This window comes from Lutra lutra, chromosome 17, assembly GCF_902655055.1.
Source record: "Lutra lutra chromosome 17, mLutLut1.2, whole genome shotgun sequence".
Taxonomy (NCBI): Eukaryota; Metazoa; Chordata; class Mammalia; order Carnivora; family Mustelidae; genus Lutra; species Lutra lutra.
This window is the reverse complement of record NC_062294.1, coordinates 78,316-99,473: the sequence shown is the minus strand read 5'-3', so window position 1 is coordinate 99,473 and position 21,158 is coordinate 78,316. Positions and strand designations below refer to the sequence as shown.

Sequence of the window (21,158 nt, the reverse complement as noted above, 5' to 3'; positions counted from 1 at the left end):
ACCCTTCTGTGTTACCCAGCTGCACGGTCTCGCCTGCCAACCCTCCTCTGGGAGGCCCTGATACTGGGGGAGGAGGCCCCTATCAGGCCCATGGTGTCTGGCACAGCGGCGAGGGCTCTTGGCTGCCCAGGCACAGTGACATGAGCAGACCTCACTATGGCCTCCAGGCTGGCAAGCCCCACCTTGGCTGGGCAAGCAGAAGCCCCTTAGGGTCCTCCCTAAGGAGGCTCTCAGCCTCCTTGGCTCTCAGATCCCCGCCCCTGTGTGTGTGCTGGGGCGGAAGCAAGCCCAGCTAACGAGGCATCTTCCTCCTTGGGCAGGGCTGGCCGATCCAAGCCCACCCAAGCCCTTCTTCAGTACTCACACTCTCTCCTCAACGCAACTCTTCAGAGAGAGGAGATTCTGGATCTTCTCTATCCCCAAACAGAAGGGAAAACATGACCTGCTGCAAAACCACTATTTAGGAAGATGCTAATGTCGAGGGTGTGGACAGAAAGAGGACAAGTACTGTGTAAAGATGGCCACTCCCAGCTTTCTGGGTGACACAGAGCGACGCATGGAGGTAATAGGTAATTCCAAAATCATATGATGACTAGCGGTTTTCAGAGCAAGAGGTTAGGAAAGGAACGTCCAAACTCCCCTTCTGCAGTTCCTGTCTGGAAACTTGTGGCAGAGGCTTCTGGTCTGTCCTCGCCATGAGGGCAGGGGCCACAGAGGAGGCCTCCTCAGGGAGAGCACTTTATTTTTGAGAAGGAGCCACTTGCGGATTTCAACCCTTCAGAGCCAGATGGAAAATACGCTTCTGTCCCATGTTTGTTTGGTTCTGGCGGTCTGCAGAACCCCAGCTGTCCTCCCTGCTCACCGGGACAGCAGGTGGCTCGGGCGGGGTGTGGCCCAGGGGCATAATTTCAGCCCGAATTTGAATCTAGTTTGGACGGCGCCTGGGAGCCTTGCGGGGCAGCTGCTTCGGTCCTCCCTGCCTCGGTCCTTCGCGGGAGGCATCTTCCCCGAGCACCTGCGTGTGGTCCGTGCCGCGGGCGCTGGAGGTGAGCCGCGGACCCAGAGGCTCCCCCGCTTCACGGAGCTTCGGTTCTGGGCGGGGAGACAAGCAGAAGCCCGCAACCAACCGCCTTCAGGAACTTCGGGGAGACGAAGCGCGGGGTTCCACCCCCCGCCACGGCTGCCCGGAAGAGCTGGACGACTCCGCGGCCCCGGGTACCGCCGGGGCGCGTTGCTAGGAGCTCGCCTCCGCCGTCGCTAGGGGCTTGCGCGGCCGGCCGAGTCTCGCGAGGATCGCCGAGACTTCGCGCGGGACCGCCCATCGGTTGCCGGGAGACGGCGCAGCCTGGGCCGGGCCGGAGCCGCCTGTCTGAGGGCCGCGACGGGTTCCGACGGCCGCAGCCATGGTGAGCAGGCGGCGGGAGCTGGCTGGGGTCCGTGCGGGGGCCTGGGGCTCCCTTCCCGGCAGTGCGCGCAGAGACACGCCTGGACGGGAGGTCTGGGTCCGCGGGCCTCGAGTACGCGGAGACCCCAGCATAGAGGGGCCTGGAGCTCCGGGTTCCTGGAACCGAGGCCTTGGCGCTCTCGTGGCGTCTTCGTGGGGAGAGCAATGGCTGCTGGGGCTCCCGCATCCCGGGCCCCGCACGCACTTGGAGCTGAGAGATCCGGGCTCTCACGGATCCGGTGCTCACGGCGGGGCTCATAGACGTCCCCCCCCGCCCGCCGTCCAGGATCCGGGCTGAGGGTTGCACGCTGTCCAGAAGACAGAACCTGGGTCAGAAGGATTTCCTGTCTGGAGGGAGTTCTCAGTCCTCCATATCCTTGAGACCTAGGGTGAGGGGCCCAGGGGCACACAGGGGCCCCAGGAACACAGTCGGGTTCAGGGGATACCCTAGGACCTCCAGTCTCTGGGGTGGAGAGCCTGGGGCATACCGGAGTGGCTAGAGGTCCCTCTACACCGAGGGTTCCTGGGCAGACCCTCAGGGTTCAGGAGCTGCTGTTTCCTTGGAGAGCCTTGGAGGAGTCAGGCTGGTACCTAGAGGAGCAGGGTGGGACTCTCTGGCTGTCTCACTTTCAGGGCCCTCACCTGCTCCTCCACTCATGATTTAGGGTTCACAGGAGCTCGTTTTCCAGGCAGATGCTGCAGGAGTGGGTATCAGCTGATGGGGGGATGCCTCTCCAGGAGCTATGCCCAGCCCCTGCACTTGGCTGTGAGTTGCCAAGTAGTTATGAAACTGGGGCACCTTCCCATGGGGTGGACTTCTTGGAGCAGAGGGATTGGAAAGAGGGCAGGACGTTAGGAGTGGAGATCTCAGTGCATGGGTTTTTAAAATCAACTGGAAACGGCCACCAGAATCCTTAGGTTTGTCACTAGCTTGTTGGAATGGGGGGATTTTCCTATTTTCTTTTTGCGTTTCTGTTTCCTAAGGTATCCATGTAAAAGTTTTTTTTTTGTAATCATAAAGATGTTACACGTCGACATACCTATAAAGACATAGAAACGTTAACAGAGACATTTAGACAAAGACACAGAAAGGTCACAGGAACAGGTGGATGCAAGCACACGCGCACAAGCACGGGTCCCAGAGCTGGGAGAAGTGCAGACAGAAGATAGGGATTTGGAAATTCAGTACCTGCCTGAGGGGCTCTTGGGAAGTGAGTGGAGGTGGGAGGTTGTTCTACCACGTCCGTTGTTAGAAGCAGGCAATACACTAGGAGCTGCTCCTGTGTGGCGAACCCTTGACAGAGCACCCATGGGGAGTGCCGTCTGCTTCAGCTCCTGACCAGGGTTCTCCGAAGGCGTTTTGTATTTGGAAGAAAGGCAGCCTCATGTTTCCACCTGTGATCCTTGCTCTGGACCATTTCTTCGTACACATACCCAGCAGTTTCTTGCAGGTTTCTCTATGGTGGTCACCAAGCATTATCGCCAACATGGTGATGTTTGAGAGTTGCTGTTGGGGTTCTTCCTGGCCAAGTAAATTTTGCATTCATGTCCAGGATGTCTCTGCCACATACCAAGGAGTGGATTTAGAAGGAGTTTCCCCTACCTTCCTTTCTGAGGGAAAAAGTGTTCTCTTCTGAAAAGGAAGATTTGTCCTTGCTTTTCCCTGTGGGTGATTATGGGTGGGAAACCTTAGGGCTGGCACAGTGATGAGCTCCAGGTGGGACGTGAGATCTTGAGCAACAGGAGAGAAACCAGAACAGGTCCTCCTGTCCCATTGTGCCCCGGAGGGTTAATCAGAGCCAGCCAGAAGCTGATGCCTTTAGAGAGCCTTCCTTCCTCACCCAGTCATCTCTTCTTTAATCAAAGGCACCCAAGAAGAAAGGGAAGAAAGGGAAAACCAAAGGTGCCCCGATTGTTGACGGGCTTGCGCCAGAGGACATGAGCAAGGAGCAGGTGAGCAAGGCCTTGGCCTAGTCCTGGGTCAGGATGGTAGTGCTGCTGCTGTTCAGTGTTGTCTCCGGGTGTTTGCCTTCATGAACCTCTTTCAGCCGCCTCCCACTGCCCACCGCTTCCTCATCCATCTCCCCTCAGTCTGCTCCTGCACTTCTGTCCATTTCCATAATTCTCATTGGGTCCAAAGCTATCAAGTACAGTACATATTAAAAAAAATGTAGCCACATTGAAGAAATTTTTTGTAGGGTGGTAGGAATTTGGAAGGAAATGATTTTCTGATATAAAAACTATTTTTAGCTTTCTTCCTTTTTTTTAAAAAATATTTTATTTATTTATTTTTCAGAGGTAGTGAGAGAGAGAGCACAAGCAGGGGGAGCAGCAGAGGGAGAGCAAGAGGAGCGCAATGCTGGACTCGATCGCAGGACTTTGGGATCACGACCCGAGCCGAAGGCTGACCCTTAACTGACTGAGCCACCTCGGTGCCCCTATTTTTTTTTTTTAAGATTTTATTTATTTATTTGACAGACAGAGATCACAAGTAGGCAGAGAGGCAGGCAGAGGGGGGGGGGAAGCAGGCTCCCTGCTGAGCAGAGAGCCTGGTGTGGGGCTTGATCCCAGGACCCCGGGATCACGACCCGAGCCAAAGGCAGAGGCTTTAACACACTGAGCCACCCAGGCACCCCGGTTCCCCTATTTTTAATATTCTATGTATCCTTTCAGTTTTACCCTTCTATGCACGTGATGTTCGCTGAACTGTTATCATAGTATATGTGTGTACAGTATTCTTATTTATTTTATTTGCCATTAAATGGTAGGGATTATTTATTTTTATTTTTGTATTTTTTAAAAAAATATTTTATTTATTTATTTGACAGAAATCACAAGCAGGCAGAGAAGCAGGCAGAGAGAGAGTAGGAAGCAGGCTTCCCACTGAGCAGAGAGCCTGACATGGGGCTTGAACCCAGGACCCCGAGATCATGACCCGAGCCAAAGGCAGAGGCTTATCCCACTGAGCCACCCAGGCGCCCCTATTTTTATTTTTGTATTTTTAATAAGCTTTAATTTTTCCCCCCTTTTAAAAGAAAGATTTTAGTCATTTATTTGAGAGAAAGAGAGAGGGAGAGCACAAGTGAGGAGAGGGGCGAGGGAGAAGCAGAGTCCCCACTGAGCAAGGAACCCAGCACGGGGCTCAACCCCAGGACCCCGAGATCATGACCTGAGTCGAAGGCAGACGCTCAACCAACTGAGACCCTAGGAGTCCCAGTAGGAATTATTTTAAGCCACTTGTCCACTTTGATGACATTAAGGGCCAGAGAACATAATTAAACAATTATAATTTCAATTAAAAGGCACCTAAAAATTGCAACATATGGTGAACCATGAGATGCAATGTTAGTGCCTCTTCTTCCAGCCGCCATGTTGATGAGTGACTGGCAAGTGTTTGCTAGGGACCTATTGGGGGTTCCATGTCAGCTTGTGTGTTTGTGTTAATAAACCTATCTTTCTTTTGATAGTTTTTTTTTTTTAAAGATTTTATTTATTTATTTGGCGGAGAGAGAGAGACCACAAGTAGGCAGGGAGGCAGGCAGAGAGAGAGGAGGAAGCAGGCTCCCCGCTAAGCAGAGAGCCCGATGAAGGGCTCGATCCCAGGACCCTGAGATCATGACCTGAACCGAAGGCAGACGCTTAACCCGCTGAGCCACCCAGGCGCCCCTTTTGATAGTTTTTAAAAAGAGATATGTTTGTTTGAGAGAGAGAGAAGCAGATTCCCTGCTGAGCTCAGGGCCTGCCACATGGCTTGATCCCAGACTCCTGAGATCCTTACCTGATCCAAAACCAGGAGTTGGAGGCTTAACTGACTGAGCCACTCAGGCGCCCCTGTTTGGATGGTTTTAGGATAAGATGTAAATACAAAGGGACGTTAGAGAGCTGGGCAGAGGCCAGTGCATAGGGGTGAAGAGTTGCTTGATTTGATTTGATTTTTTTAAAGGTATAAGTGTTTCTTTCTTTTTCTTTAAGATTTTATGTGTTTGAGAGAAGGAGAGAGAAAAACACAGAGATGGAGTAAGAGGGAGAAGCAGGCTCCCTGCCCAGCAGGGAGCCTGATGCGGTGCTGGATTCCAGGATTGAGATCATGATCTCGCTCAGATCATGACCTGAGCTAAAGGCAGATGCTTCACTGACTGAGCCCCCCAGGCACCCTGAGTTGCTTTATTTTATATGCAGAGAAGCCACAGGCAGTTTAAGCAGATGGTGATGGGTTCAGGTTTGTGTTGGAGTGATCACTGGGGCTGCTGCGTGGGGGTTGGACAGCCCACCCCATTGCCCCAGCACTCGAGCTGTTTCTTGTCTCTGTGGGTACAGAACTGTGACATAGCAGTGATCAGATGTCCCGCATGTGCGGGACTGATGACCTCAGAACTATCCAGGGTCCAGGCAGGGCTGAGGGGCTGGGGACTGCAGTCTGTTCTTTGGATGCTTACCCTATGGACATTGTGCTACAGGGCGGTATGTTTTCTGATTTTTAAAGAGAAACTAGAAATCTGTGTATTTATAAGAAATCTGAATATTAAGTGAAATCTGATACCATGAGCCAGTCAAAGTAGGTAGCCTGGATGTCCCAATTATTTATTTCTTTAATTTAAATTTTACTTATTGATATATGAAAGGGTCTGTAGACAAAAGGACGAGACTGATACAAAGTGAAGGTCAAGCAAAGCTTTATTTTGCACCAAGCATCGAGAATCAAACTGACCGGCCAGGGCTGTCTCTTGCAAAGAGGCGACCCCCCCCCCAGCCTCACAGACTAACTTTTATAGAGTAAAGGCCATGTGGTTGAGCCTGGCTACACACAGGTGGCCAAGAGAATTACATTCTACCCCATAGTAGTTATTTGAACTAGCCTATCACCCTGGTCAGAATTGGTGCCCAAAAGGCAGGGCCCACATTCTTGGGTGGTTAGGGAGGTGCTTTCCTGATTGGGTGTCTCCACCTGGGCGAACATGTCCTTGGCGGGTAGGGAGGTAATACGTGCGCTTTCCCTTGATTGGACGTTTCCATCTGGCCGGACATGTCCTTGAATCTGGACTCCGTTATCGGGGGCTATTTGGCCGTATTTCACCAATTCTGTTTCTAAGCGCTTTCCTCTTGGGGGAAGGGGCAGGTTCAATCTAAGTTTACTGCATAAACAACAAAATGGCTCGCTCTGGCTAAGTAGGCCCTTACAATATACAGTGTGTATTGGTTTCAGGAATAGAAATCAGTGATTCGTCACTTCCATATAACACCCAGTGCTCATCCTAACAGATGCTCTCCTCAATGCCCATCACTCATCTATCCCATCCCTCACCTACCACCCCTCCGTCAATGGTCAGCTTGTTCTCCATTGTTAAGAGTCTCTTATGGTTGGGGTGCCTGGGTGGCTCAGTTGTTAAGTGCGTTTAGCTGGGGTCATGATCCTGGTCTCCTAGGATCGAGTTCCACGTGGGGCTCGCCGCTGAGCAGGGATCCTGCTTCTCCCTCTCCCTCTGCCTGCTGCTCTGCCTACTTGTGCTCTCATTCTTTCTGTTGAATAAACAAATAAAATCTTAAAAAAGAAAAAAAAGGAGTCTCTTATGGTTTATCTCCCTCTTTCTCTTTCCCCCTGCCCCCCTTGCCATATGTTCATCTGTTTTCTTTCTTAAATTCTACATACGTGAGTGAACTCATAAGTATTTGTCTCTCTCTGACTTATTTCACTAGTATAATACCCTCTTGCTCCATTCATGTTGTTGCAAATGGGAAGATTTCATTCTTTTTGATGGCCGAGTAGTGTTCCATTGTGTGTATATGAACCACATCTTTATCTTTTAGTACTGTGAGGACCTATTTAGCCAGAGACTTCCATCCAGGTTAAACAATAACCTTGTTGTTTAACCCTTAAACTGTCCCTGCTCCCCTTCCCCCAGGGGACTTACTTAAAAACAAGTCCTGGAAACCAGCCCCAGGTAACAAAGCCCAGATACAAGGGTGGGTCAGGCCAGGTGGAGACATCCGGTCAGTGAGAGGTTGCATACGTCTCCTAGCTACCAAGGAGTATGTGCCCCGCCCTTTGGGAGCCTTTTGGGCGCCAATTCTAACTAAGTGATAGGCTAGGTCAAATGTCTACTATAGGGTAAATTGTAATCCAATTGGTCACTTATATGTGACCTAACATGACTGTGGAGTTTCCTCTGTGTGTTACAATCTCATTGGCCACCTGTGCGTGGCCAGGCCCAACCACACGGCCTTTGCCCTTGAAAGCTAGTCTGTGAAACAGAGAAAGGTCGCCTCTCTTGTAAGAGGTGTGGCCCCGAACATTCGGTTTGATTCTTGATGCTTGTCGCGAAATAAAGCTTTGCTTGACCTTCGCTTTATATCAGTCTCGTTCCTTTAATCTCAGACCCATTATTGGGGGCATATCAGTAGTATCTTCTTTTAATAGCATCAGTTGATGAACATCTGGACTCTTTCCAGAGGTTGGCTTTTGTGGACATTGCCAGTATAAAATTGGGGTGCATATGACCCTTTGGATCCATACTTTTGTGTCCTTTGGGTAAATACCCAGTAGTGCAATTGCTGGGTCTTAGGGCAGTTCTAGTTTTAATGTCTTGAGGAACCTCCATGCTGTTTCCCAGAGTGGCTGCACCAGCTTGCATTCCCACTGACAGTGCACGGGGGTTCCCCTGCATCCTCGCCAAATCTGTTGTTTCTCGACTTGTTAATTTTAGCCATTCTGACTGGCGTAAGGTGGCGTCTCACTGTGGTTTTGGTTTGTATTTCCCTGATGCCAAGTGATGTGGAGCACTTTCTCATGTGTCTGTCGGCCATCTGAATGTTGTCTTTGCAGAAATGTCTGTTCATGTCTTCTGCCCGACTCTTGATTGGGTTGCTTCTTGGGTGTTGAGTTTGATAAGCTCTTTCTAGATTTTGGATACTAACCCTTTATCCAATACATTGTTTGCAAATGTCTTTTCCCATTTTGGGCCACCTTTAGGTTGTTTCCGCAGCTTTTTATCTTGATGAAGTCCCAGTAGTTGATTTTTGCTTTTGTTTCCCTTGCCTCTAGCGATGTAGATAACCAATTCTTGATGGAAAGGAAATTCACAAGGAAGCTAAGAGCCTGCCTCACTTTTCTCTTAAATTTAACTGATTTGCAGATTTGGCTGCCATTGTCTTTGGACCAGGCCTTTTTGATGTTAGCTGGTCTTCTGGTTTTGTATATTTTTTTGCTTAACACATATCTTTAGAGGTGAGTGTTTTAAAATAGCATTATTCTGGGGTGCCTGGGTGGCTCAGTGGGATAAGCCTCTGCCTTCAGACCAGGTCATGATCTCAGAGTCCTGGGATCAAGCCCCACATCAGGCTCTCTGCTCAGCAGGGATCCTGCTTCCTCCTCTCTCTCTGCCTGCCACTCTGCCTACTTATGATATCTCTCTCTCTCTGTCAAATAAATAAATTTAAAAAATTAGCATTATTCTGTGAATATGTGTATATGGTGCTACACCATTTCATTATCCATGTGTCTTTGGGCCGTATAATCTTCCAGTAGATTTACTCTAATTTCTCAATCATTTCCCTATTTAAAATCGTCTTAGAGGGGCGCCTGGGTGGCTCAGTGGGTTAAAGTCTCTGCATTCGGCTCGGGTCATGATCCCAGGGTCCTGGGATCGAGCCCCGCATCGGGCTCTCTGCTCAGCAGGGAGCCTGCTTCCCTTCCTCTCTCTCTCTGCCTGCCTCTCTGCCTACTTGTGATCTCTGTCTGTCAAATAAATAAAATCTTAAAAAAAATTATTTAAAAAAAATCGTCTTAGATTATTTCCTTAAAAGAATTTTTTAAAAAGATTTTATTTATTCATTTGAGAGAGAGAGACAGAGATAGTGACAGAGAGCAGAAGTGGGGAGGGAGAAGCAGGCTCCCCACTGAGCAGGGAGCCCGACATGGGGCTCCATCCCAGGACCCCAGGATCATGACCTGAGCCGAAGGCAGATATTTAACCAACTGCCAAGGTGCCTCCTTAAAAATTTTTTAAAATATTTATTTATTTATATGAGAGGGAGAGAGAGAAAAAGAGAGAGAGAGTGCGCGCGTGCACACACACGCGAGCTGGGGGTGAGGCAGAGGGAAAGAGCCTTTAGGCAGACTCCCTGCAGAGTGGGGACCCAGGCAGTGGCTCGATCCCATCACCCCATGAGAGCATGACCTGAGCCTACCGAGAGAGTAGGACTCTCAGGCCACCCAGGTGCCCCTTTTGATGTCGTGATAATGGTGTGACTACTATCTTTGAGCAGAAAGCTCTTGTGTTCTTTTGAGAAATTTCTTTCGTCTGAATTCCCAGGAATGGAATAAAGGATATAATCATTTTACATTTATTAGCCACATTCAAGATATTTCTGCTATTTTCTGAATGTGTCCTGTCCTTAGGCCTTCCTAGCATCCTATTTTAATTTCTTACCTTTAGTTTTTCTTGTTCTTAGGTGAGAGTGGCCCTCCTTTCTTCTTGGCACTGGGTGGGCCCCTGCTGGGCCCTCATGGCTCTGCCCTGTCCGGCAGGTGGAGGAGCACGTTGGCCGCATCCGTGAGGAGCTGGACCGTGAGCGCGAGGAGCGCAACTACTTCCAGCTGGAGCGGGACAAGATCCACACCTTCTGGGAGATCACGCGGAGGCAGCTGGAGGAGAAGAAGGCCGAGCTGCGGAACAAAGACCGGGAGATGGAGGAGGCTGAAGAGAGGCACCAGGTTGAGATCAAGGTTAGTGGGGCTGACTGGCCTATCCCTGCGGGACATACCGCATGGAACAGCAGAGCTGGATGGGGGCCGGGGGTGGGTAGCATTTTCTCTACTCTGGTGCAGCCCTTTGTATCCTTTACAGTGAGAAACGAAGGTATTTCTTGCAGAAGAGTATGTGTGTGCAGGGCACCCACAGATGCAGGACTGTGTGTGTGTGCAGGAGTGTGTGTGTGAAGGTGTGCAGGGGTGTGTGTGTGAGTGCAGAGAGCCCGCACGAGCCGGGGTGTGTGTGAGTGTGTGCAGGGAGCCTACACGTGCTGGTGTGTGTGAGTGTGCAGGGAGCCCGCACGTGCAGGGGTGTGTGTGTGTGAGTGTGCAGGGAGCCCGCACGTGCAGGGGTGTGTGTGTGAGAGTGTGCAGGGAGCCCGCACGTGCAGGGGTGTGTGTGCGCAGGTGTGCAGGCAATCACCTGCTCCCGCTGTCTGCAGGTGTACAAGCAGAAGGTGAAGCACCTGCTGTATGAGCATCAGAACAACCTGACGGAGATGAAGGCTGAGGGCACTGTGGTCATGAAGCTGGCGCAGAAGGAGCACCGCACACAGGAGGGAGCATTGCGCAAGGACATGCGGGCGCTGAAGGTGGAGCTCAGGGAGCAGGAGCTGGCCAACGAGGTGGTGGTGAAGAACCTGCGGCTGGTAGGTGTGAGGGCACCAGGGCCTGACGGGCCGCTGGGGACCGTGACCTCCTGATCATTCAGCAGAACTGGGAATTCATATTTTCCTTAGCAGTTCCCTGCATTTTGGTGATTACTTGAAATAAAAATAAAAATAACGAAAAGCATGCAGCCAGACACATCCCGTTTGGGAACCAGGTACAGTCTTGTGTCTTAGACTGAACCACAAACTGACTCCCCAGGAGGGAAGTCCTACTCAGTGTCTTTCGCCACGTGCTGCTGACCCCTGACACCTGGCTGCTCTCCCAGGGGTCTCTCGGACATTTAGAAACACACACAACCATTAAAGTGTCAAGCGTGCGAGCCCCCGGGGGGTGGGAAGTGTCTCATGCAAGCCGGGCTCATGAGCACCTGGCTGACTTTTTGGTCCTTTCTTGGGGAGGCTGGGGGCTTCCAGGTGGAGGCTGAAATTCATTTGCTGAGTATCTGTAAGGTGCAGGCCCTCGTCTGATTTCTGGGAACATATGGGGAACAGGAATGATAGAAGGACTGCCCACAGACGTCTGATGGTTCAGGAAGGAGCCAGAAGACAGAATGGAGGGTTGACGTGTCTACACATCCACGGGCAGCAGTGCTGTGGGAAGAACAAAGCAGGGAGGAAGGTGCTGGAGATTGGGGCGGGAGGGGCATTTTTCCACCAGGAGTTCTGGGAATGGCTCATGGAGAAGCTGACATTTGGGCAAAGGCTGGAAGGAGGGGTTGCTGAGCCAGGCTTAGGGAGACCAGGTCTGAAGAAGGAGCAGGGATGGGCCAGTGTGAAGGCCCAGAGGAGCGAGGGGTGAGGAGGCCAGGGAGATCGGTCAGAGCTTGTCGGCGTCAGGAGCCACAGTTAGGGGGCTTTGACCCAGGCTGAGCTGGTGGACGTTTGGAGGATTTGGGCCGAGGGAAGGTGGTTCAACTTTGATTTTTCTAAGGCTCCTTCCTGGCTGCAGTCTGAGAAGACTTTGTCAACACATTTGCCTCATGCCTGGAGGCAAGCCAGCCTCCTCTGAACCAGGAAGAAACTCAGAAATGGTGCAGGCTTTGCAGCGAAGCTGGAGGCTGAAGTCTTGGTCACGAGAATTGTCTGGTCTTTGCTGATAGAAGTACAGCCTGGGCTGGTTTCTAGTGAATTTAGTCATGTGAGGCTGCCTGCTTACCTGAGGCCTGGATTTGGAATAGTTACATGGTTAGTTCCCCTTTGTGCAACAACCTGACTGTGAACAATGATGACAGTTTTTTATTCAAAATGTTTACATGTAACTGTCAACATACTTTTCAGTGTTCCTCTAAGCCCCAGCTGAGACAGGTCAGCAGGCATCGGAAAGAGCCTGCAGCTCGTGTAGGTGTGGCCAGTGGTCCGTAGCCTGTGGGCAGACCAAGCCAAAGGCCAAACGTGGTTATAGTGTTTGGAACATCTCTTCACTTTGTGTTGAGCTCAGAGGTGACTTTAGCTGAGGGAGTTGAATGACGAAACATGGAGGTTACCACAACCACATCACTCTGAGCAGGGTGCATGAGCTTGGACACAAGGGGAAGCCAGCACCCAGCAGAACAGCTCCGGGTTTTCTGGGCTGGGTTTTCCATACGCCTGAGGGGCCAGGCCAGCCCCAGGGAGAGGCTTCTGTGTGTTTCTGGTAACGGCCAGCTTCTCTCCCTTGCAGAAGCACACCGAGGAGATCACCAAGATGCGGAATGACTTTGAGAGGCAGGTGCGAGGTCAGTGTCTCACAGATCCACTGTAAGCCCCCGCCAGAACCCCTCCCACCAGTGGTCATTAACCTTCAGGACTTGTTAGCCCAGTGCACAGAGACCAGGCTACAGCATCCCAGACATGCACAGAAAAGATGGGATAGTTTTCAAGGCTGATGGATGGCCCCAAATCCCAGAAGATCTTATTTCCGTGTGAGCTGGGGAGGCTGTAAGCACTGTCTCCTTCCCTACTCCTGGCATTTAGAAGCAGGTAGCCATTTTCAGTCTCGTGGGCAGTATTCTTAGAATAGTCTTTTTTTCCGTGGTTGCTGGCCTGAGGGGCTCCTATTTGAGAAATCTGTGTGGTTTACTGATGCAGCTCTCTCCCTCGCCAGCCACACCACCGTGGGAGCAGCCAACTCTCAGTCGGTGGGAACCCTGGTCCTGGGATTGATTAGCCATGCCTGGTACAGGCCACAGAAGGCTGGCCGTGGTGTGTGTGTGCCGAATGTGTCAGCTGTGAGCTTGTCCGCATAGCCCTCATCCCGGTGGTGTTCCTGGGCTGTGTCTGTAGGTTCCGTCTCTGCTTGGAGCTGTCAGGCCCCCTGTTCCTCCGTGTGCTTCTGCCTTTCAGAAATTGAGGCCAAGTACGACAAAAAGATGAAGATGCTTAGGGACGAGCTTGACCTGCGGAGAAAGACCGAGATCCATGAGGTGGAGGAGAGGAAGAACGGCCAGATCAACATGCTGATGCAGCGGCATGAGGAAGCCTTTACGGACATCAAGAACTACTACAACGACATCACCCTCAACAACCTGGCGCTCATCAACTCCCTCAAGGTGCCGCGCAAGGGCGGCAGGCCCCACACCCCTGCATTGACAGATACCCGCTGTCCTTGCCGGAGCTGCGTCGGTGACATGCCCGCTGCAGACTTAGGGCTGGAAGCAGCACGTCGTACGCAGCACAGATGGGTGGTTGGAACAGGGTGCACGGGCCGGGCAGAAGCCCGTGCAGAGCTGCAGTGGGAGGCGCAGCGAGGCTGGGTGTCATCACCCAGTGGGGGGGGGGGTAGCGACCATCCCTACTGTGGGGACTGTCCCCAGAGTCCTGAGCTCAGCGTGATATCACTGGCATGGAGGCCGCCTTCCTAGAAAATTCCAAATAAGTTCCCATAGTGCAGAATCCCTCTGAGTGGTTACATGCAACTGGTCTGGGACTTGAGGACCATCCTTCCTGGGCGGGAGGGCTTGCGGCCCTCACCCCTGAAGACCACAGTTCCCTCAGCTCTGCCTGCTGAACCCCCCGCACCCCTGTCCTGGTGCTGACAGGAGCAGATGGAAGACATGCGCAAGAAGGAGGACCACTTGGAGAAGGAGATGATGGAGGTGTCCGTGCAGAACCGGCGCCTGGCAGACCCCCTCCAGAAGGCTCGTGATGACATGAATGAGATGCAGAAGAAGCTGGGCAGCTACGAGAGGGACAAGCAGATCCTGCTGGTGGGCTGCCTCCTCGCGTCCCCTCCCTCGAACTCAGGACCCGGGCGCTGAGTCACCGGGTGCCCCCGAGCCAGCTCTGCCTGGTGGTTATTTTGGGGCTGCCACCCTCTAGAAGTCTGTTCTGTGGATACCGGATCCTCAGTCCTTTCTTCTCCCGCCACTTGTTTTCTCTCCAGCGCACAAAAGCACGTTTGAAGGTCGCGGAGAAGGAGCTGAAGGACCTACAGTGGGAACACGAGGTGCTCGAGCAGCGGTTTGTCAAGGTGAGCAGATGCCAGGCTGGCTCTGCCGGGAGCCGGGAGCCAGGAGGACCTCTCTTGTCACCCCGGCTCTGCGGTCAGAGCGGCTGGAGTCCTGGTGCCCACGGCTCGTTCTGTGAGGCTTGATAGGGTGATGAGGCAGAAGCTGCAGCCCGCTCTGTGGACGGCCCTGGGGTCTCGCTGGGAGCAGCTGCCCTATGGGGAGACGCTCGCTCCCCGTTCTCCTTCCCGCAGGCTCAGCTGCGAGACCTGTGCAGGGCACCTGGCCCCTGGTGCCTGGGGTCGGTCTTTCTCTTCTGTATGCGTGTGTCTCCATCCTGAGGTGTTAGGCATGCCTGGTAAGGAGGCCGGGGCAAGCTGTCTGTGAGCGAGCGCGCAAGGCCCCCTGCTCAGCGCGTCCTCATCTTTGGGGGCCGCTCCCTGGGTTCTCGCAGACATCTCCCTGCGTGCCCTGGGCAGCTGTGGCTTCATGCCTGCTCCACAGCTCACTTCTCTGTCATCTCCCCTGGGCTCCAGCCTGTAGGCGACACGGTGCCTGTAGCCAATTCCCCGCACATGGAGCTCTGTTTCTCTCCTTTGCTGCGGTAAATGTGCAGCCACAGTCATCCTTCTAACTTCATATTGTCTTTGTTTTAAAGATTTTGTTTATTTATTTGAGGGAGAGAGCGTGTGAGCAGCACCAGCGGGGGAAGGGCAGAGGCAGAAGGGGAAGCAGGCTGCCGGCGGAGCAGGGAGCCCGATGTGCCGCTCAGTCCCAGGTCCCTGGGATCATGACCTGAGCTGAAGGCAGATGCTAAACTATCTGAAACCCCTAGGCACCCCTTAAATTTCTCTCTGTGTAACTGTGAGCATCTCCTGGGAAGTCAGTCCCTAGCTATGGGGTTGCTGGGCCAGGTTGGCATTGGGAATTTGGATAGTCTGCCCAGAGGGCTGTTTGAGTGTGATCTTGCCTGAAGTGCCCAAGGGGCCCTGTCCTGCCTGTGCCGCTCTCACTAATTCAGAACTACCCGTGGGATCGGGTTGAGAATGTGTCCCTGCGTGTGCTTTTCTGAGAACCTGGTGAGTGGCAGAGATGCGGGCAGACCAGCTGCGTCCTCGTGAGCATGTCCATCCTTTCTCACCTAATGGAACTTCACGGTCACAGACTGTGATTACAGAAGGGCCACATTCCTCGGCCCGTCACACGTGCAGCCACCTACAGAGAGGCCTCGGAGGGTCCTGTTGGCTGCCGGCTCTTGGCCGGCTAAGAGAAGGGCCCTCGGGTCGCCTTGCCCGTGAAGGGCAGGCGGGAGGACATGCAGACTGTGCAGAGGCCGTGCTGGAGCTGGGTACTCCGCCCCCTCCTCTTCTGTTGGGATGTCATTCGAGGTGCGGGCCGAAGTCAGTGTTCCCTGAGAAAACCACGGGTGCTGATGTGTCCACGTTCTGTAGACCAAAGGGACAGGACTAGATTGAAGCCTGTCTGGGGAAAGCTGTACAGTCGAGAGAAGGATACGGTGTTGTGGCTTTGAGCAGGGAATTCTCTCTCTAGCTGTAAGACATGCTTTTACACCTGTAGAGAACGTTCTGGAAGGGGTTACGCTGTATGTTCACGTGGTGGCCTCTGGGAAGTTGGGTTAAAGGGTGTTTACTTTTTTTTTTTTTTTTTTAAATTTTAGTTATTCATTTGAGACAGAGCAAGAGAACATGGGCGTGGGGCAGAGGGAGAAGCAGACTCTCCACAGAGCAGGGATCCCAGTGCGGGGCTCAACCCTGGGACCCTGGGATCAGGACCTGAGCTGAAGGCAGATGCTGAACCCACTGAGCCTCCCAGGCGCCCCGAGGGGCGTTTACTTTTTATACTTCCACAAAGTCTTGCTTTTTTACAGTGACAGTGAAAAGTAAGAGTTAGAAGGTAAAAAAGAAGACCTTTGTTTCTTGACAGGTGGTTGACCCCAGAGCTGTTGTCTAGATCTGCTGTTAGTGGGGCACGCCGACCTGTGGGGGTCTGGGATCTGGGGCTTGCCGAGGGGCTGGGTCCCTAGGAGCCCCTCTCCCCCAAACACTGCTAACCCTCACCCTTTGATCTCACGTAGGGGTGATCAGGGACCTGTCTTACCTGAGCCTTCTGCCCAGACCCAGGGCCCCAGCCCCGCTGTGGGGCCTCGCCAGCCCTCACCGGGGTACCCTGTGGCTTCCTGAAACAGCTTAGTAGCGGCGGGTCCAATTAGCGCTTCCTCCCACCTTCCACCATGTGGACGGCGGCACGCCTTCCGTTCCGTCACAGAGTGTGTGCATCCAGGCAGTGTAGACAACACTCAGAGGTGGAAGGGGCTCACTCTGCAGAAGGGTTCAGGGGCAGAGGCGGGAGGCGGCTTCTCCCCAGCGAGCTCCCCCAGGGCAGGTGGCGTCTCTGGTTGTCGCAGCCTGTCCCCTCAGGTGCAGCAGGAGCGGGACGAGCTGTACAGGAAGTTCACGGCGGCCATCCTAGAGGTGCAGCAGAAGGTGGGCTTCAAGAACCTGGTTCTGGAGCGGAAGATGCAGGCGCTGAGTGCTGCTGTGGAGAAGAAGGAGGCCCAGTTCAATGAGGTGCTGGCAGCCTCCAACCTGGACCCCGCGGCGCTGACCCTCGTGTCCCGCAAGCTGGAGGTGGGTCCCAGCCTGCAGCATCCATTCAGTTCCCCCAGCTGGCATCCAGGGCTCAGGCTGGGGTTGCGTGTTGGATGCGTGCGTGTGTCTGGCCTCTGTCTCTCCAGTGGGGACCTGCTGTGGGCGTTGGAGAGGGACCATTATGGGTTTCCTGTGGCTGGGGCACCGACAGGGCCTGCAGACGTCTGTCCCCAGGCCCCCCAGGCTCTTGCTTCATGCTTCCTCAGTGTCCTCCTCAACCTCTTGGCCCCTTCTGGCCCTGGGCCCATGGCCGTCCATGCTCACAATAGGGTTAGCTCAGCCTGGCCAGCACCTCAAGCTGCTCTCAAAATTCGGGGCTTGTGCTTCTCAGGCATCCGGTGACAAGCCTAGAGACAGGCCCGGGGCATAGCCGAACCTATGAGCTCTTAGCCGAGGCCACCGCCACAGTCTGCCCTGGACGCAAAGATGGCATGCTTGATGTGGGCTGTGGGCAGTTGAGACGGGGACATACAGGGCTACGTGGTGGGGGCTGGGGCAGGCTTCCCAGAGGGAGTTAAGGTCTGAGCAAAGCCTAGAGTGTTTGGTCGTGAGTTCGCGGTTCTTTGTGGTGGTCCCCTCTGCGTGGGCTGTCTTGGGCACAGGGGGGAGCATTCAACAAGACAGATGAAGCCTGGGCCTCACTAGGATGTGTCACAGAAAGAGCAGGCGAGGCCAGAAAGGGGGTCTCTTGCTGCCGGGAAGTGTGGTTGTGCTGGGATCCTGGCCACTTGGGTGACCCGCAGCCCTCAGGCCCGAGGCAGCCCCAGGTGCAGTGTCCCTGCGGGTCTGCACGTCTCCATGGAGAGGCCCAGGGAGGGGCGGCCAGCTTGTCCCAGACACAGCACCTTCCAGGCTGCTTTTCCTTTGTGGAGTCTTTCCCCGAGTCTGGGGATCACAGAGGCTTCACTGTGCAGGTGTGTTTCATCCTGGGAAGCACACAGCAGCGTTTGTCAGGTGGTTAGTCAACCTGCAGTAATGCCGTCTGCTCGCTCGACACCCAGGCCCAGAGGGTTAACTGTTGGGTCACCTAATCTTTCCATAAAGCCCTTTATGGGGGCCTGGTTTGCTCACTTGATCACGTGTCTGTCTGATTCTTGGTTTGACTCAGGGCCTGATCCCATGGGTTGTGGGTTTGAGCCCCGAGTCAGGCTCCACGTGGAGTCTGCTTGAGATTCTGTCTGTCCCTCGCCCTCTGCACCCCCCTTTTTCTCTCTCTCTCAAATAAATCGATCTTTAAAAAAAAAAAAGCCCAAATACTGCAGGCTGGCTTCCTGCCCACCTGGCCTGGACCTGAGGCTCTCAGCTCCCACCAGGTGCTATTGTACACGTGTGAGCCCCTTGCTGCTTGGGTGTTGAGGGGAGTGCAAAGCTGAGGGGAGGAGGGCAGAGCCAGCTGGACAGACGCGGTTCCAAAGTGTGTTGGGTGTGCATGAGTTTGAGGCTGGTAAAGAGTCATGGAAGGTTCTGGGTGTGGTGGGCTGCATCAGACAGAGCCCCCTGGGAAGGCAGGTGGGATGAAGGATTTGTCCTTCCCGGACATGTCGCTGATGTCATTGTTGCTGATGGAGGACAGCTGGGCAGGCTGCGGAGACGTGGTGTCCATTTCCGGCTAAGACCAGATACTGTTCCAGGCAGTGACGTGTCCCGGCTTGGCGGGCGGCAGGGCCTGTGGGGCTGGAGCCACTTGGAACAGGGTCTTGGGGCCTGGGGTGGTGCTGCCCCATAGGAGGGGCATAGTGCGGGCTGGCAGCACCGGGCACTGGAGCCCGGGGGCCCATCTCACTCCTTGTCCCGACTTGTGAACACCGCCAGGCAGAGAGCGAGGGTGCTTTTGGAAACGGAAGAGCTTTCTTGCCTCTGCTGTTGGGAAGGGCAGCTGGTCCTGGGGCTGGGTAAGGCTTTGCGGCCAGCAGTCCTGATGGAGGGGATCAAATCAACCCCTTCGACAGTGGTCACTGCAGCTGTGACCACGGGCCAGGGCCTTTTCTTGTCTGTTCCCTGGCTTGCCCAGAGGAACCCTCCCAGGAGGCAGGTGGGGGTTCAGGGGCCTTTCCCTGGGCCTTGGTTGGCCTGGCTTCTATGCCTCTTGTCCTCACTTCCCACCATCTAGACGGTTTCCTTACAGAGAGCCGGGTCCTGTTTTCCCTTTCTCCTTCGAAGACCTTTCCACACTGGCTGGCTGCTGCCTGTGTGGATGTCCACACTGATGGACCCCGGCGCCCATTCCCTGCATGTCTGAGATCTCCTGCTGGGGCCCTGAGACCCCACCAACCCCTGTCTGCCTCAGCCCAGAGATAGGCTCAAACTCAGGTCTACCCTTCTCTCCTTAGGACGTCCTAGAATCAAAGAACAGCACCATCAAGGACTTGCAGTATGAGCTGGCCCGGGTCTGCAAGGTACCAGGAGCCCCCTGCCCCTCTCTCAGGGCCCCACCTTGTCTACACCTTGGAGGTACACATAGCCCGAGGCTGTCTGGGCCTTCTCAGGTCACTCAGTGTGTGGCCTGGGCTGCATCCCCACAACTCTAGCCACTGTCCTGGTGTCCCTTCCGGGGCCTGCTCAGTGGATATCTGGTAAGTGAAGGCAGTTTGTCTAGCACACTCTGTCCCTGTCTCTCATGTGACCCTTGCTCTTGGTGACCTGGGCTCTGGGGCGATTGGGTGGGCTTCCTTCATGGAGGGGACAGCTACGGGTCCAAACTTTTCTCGCTTCTTGTAAGTCTGATGAAAGCTGCACACCCCATCCACACCAAACCCACACATGAGCATGGAGGCCTCCTACAGGGAGGGGCAGTGAGGGCCCTGAGAACCCGAGAGGCCTGGGCCCTCTCCCTGGAGGTCCTGCCTCCGTGGCGGAGGCCACAGCCTTGTCTGGGCTTTGCCTGTGGGGAATGCAGATACAGTGCTGCCTATGGACACACTCCCCCTGAGAAGCCACCGCGTATGTGTGACTCACATAAGCCTGTAAATGTGCAGGGTGGGGCCGGCTTCCTGGTTCTGTGCGCCCTCGGGTGTGGAAGCCCAGGAGGGAGGCAGGGCCTGCCACTGGCGCTGGGCTCCAAGGTGACCCGATCTCCCTGGGCCTCTCCTCGGCCCTGCCCCTCTGGGCCCTTCCTTTAGCTGCTGCGGCAACCGTGGTATTTACACACACAAAATTAGGGCCACTTACTGTGTGCAGTTCTTGGGGAATGTCTGTCCCCCAGAGAAGGGCGAGAGCCAGGGCCCAGCCCCCAAGTTCTCTCTGGAGCTTGGCCATAGTTCACCCTTGCAATCGCAGCTCCAAGCTCCAGCACTGTTCCCTTGATGATGGTGAGGATAATGAGCCCTTTTGAGTTTTAATCTGAGTCAGGCCTGGATCTAAGCATTTCACACGCATCAGCTCTTCAAACCCTCACGACCATCCGATGCAATCCACCCTTCAAAAAATAGCCATTTTCCAGAGAGGGGAATAGGAACCTGGCTTCACGTTGGCCCCACCAGCACTCTCTGCCCAGATCTTAGCCTTCCTGGGATGGGGGCAGGAGACAGCGTCAGACAAAGCAGGGAGGCTCTGTGAGGTTGAGCATATGCACGTGGAAGGTCATGTCCGGGAAGGCAAGGATGACCAATTTGATTGGGAAATGCCTGATGAAGAACCAGGAGTGTGCTCAGGAGCACAGTTCTGCTGAGTCTGTGTCTTCTGCCTCAGTTTCCCCATCTTTGAAATAGGAACAACGGCAGCATTTCCCGTTGTGAATTACTTGAATTCATGTACATAAAAGTGCTCATGACCAGGTATGGCCTACCGTGAGCTGCCGTAAAGGCTCGCTGTGCGGGTTTCCACTGCCAGCCTCCTGTGGCCTCCAGAGCCGTGGGGGCCTGGGCTGGAGTCTGCCTTGGTGTCAGCCTGCCCCTCCTGACGCTGCTCTCACCCTGCAGGCCCACAACGACCTGCTGCGCACCTACGAGGCGAAGCTCCTGGCCTTTGGGATCCCTCTGGACAACGTGGGCTTCAAGCCTCTGGAGACAGCTGTGATCGGGCAGACGCTGGGCCAGGGCCCCGCAGGACTCGTGGGCACCCCAACTTAGCGCCTGCCTGGGACTGCTCCCCAGATGACCTGCTCTTTCACCAAGGACAGGGGCTGTTGGTTGTTTTAGATTTGTATCATCTGCCAATGAAGGTTTTCTACATTTGCTCTGTGTCCCGCTGCCTTTCTGAGTGGAG

The 21,158-nt window shown here is 54.1% G+C and overlaps 1 protein-coding gene across 5 annotated transcripts; it reads left to right on the top strand.

Moving 5' to 3' along the window:
* Positions 1 to 1,331: 1,331 nt before the first annotated feature.
* Positions 1,332 to 21,127, top strand: GAS8 (growth arrest specific 8). Of its 5 annotated transcripts, none has more exons than XM_047711015.1 (11): positions 1,332 to 1,406; positions 3,311 to 3,397; positions 9,969 to 10,166; positions 10,634 to 10,840; positions 12,522 to 12,576; positions 13,184 to 13,389; positions 13,879 to 14,046; positions 14,223 to 14,309; positions 16,725 to 16,934; positions 19,286 to 19,351; positions 20,873 to 21,127. In XM_047711015.1, the coding sequence occupies exons 1-11, from the start codon at positions 1,404 to 1,406 to the stop codon at positions 21,020 to 21,022; spliced, it is 1,437 nt and encodes a 478-aa protein (XP_047566971.1). In that variant the 5' UTR covers positions 1,332 to 1,403; the 3' UTR covers positions 21,023 to 21,127. The 5 variants fall into 5 exon arrangements, with proteins under 5 accessions (XP_047566971.1, XP_047566972.1, XP_047566973.1 ...); XM_047711016.1 differs by having other exon boundaries at positions 19,286 to 19,528; positions 20,873 to 21,007; XM_047711017.1 differs by having other exon boundaries at positions 1,390 to 1,406; positions 9,893 to 10,166.
* The last annotated feature ends 31 nt before the right edge of the window (positions 21,128 to 21,158 follow it).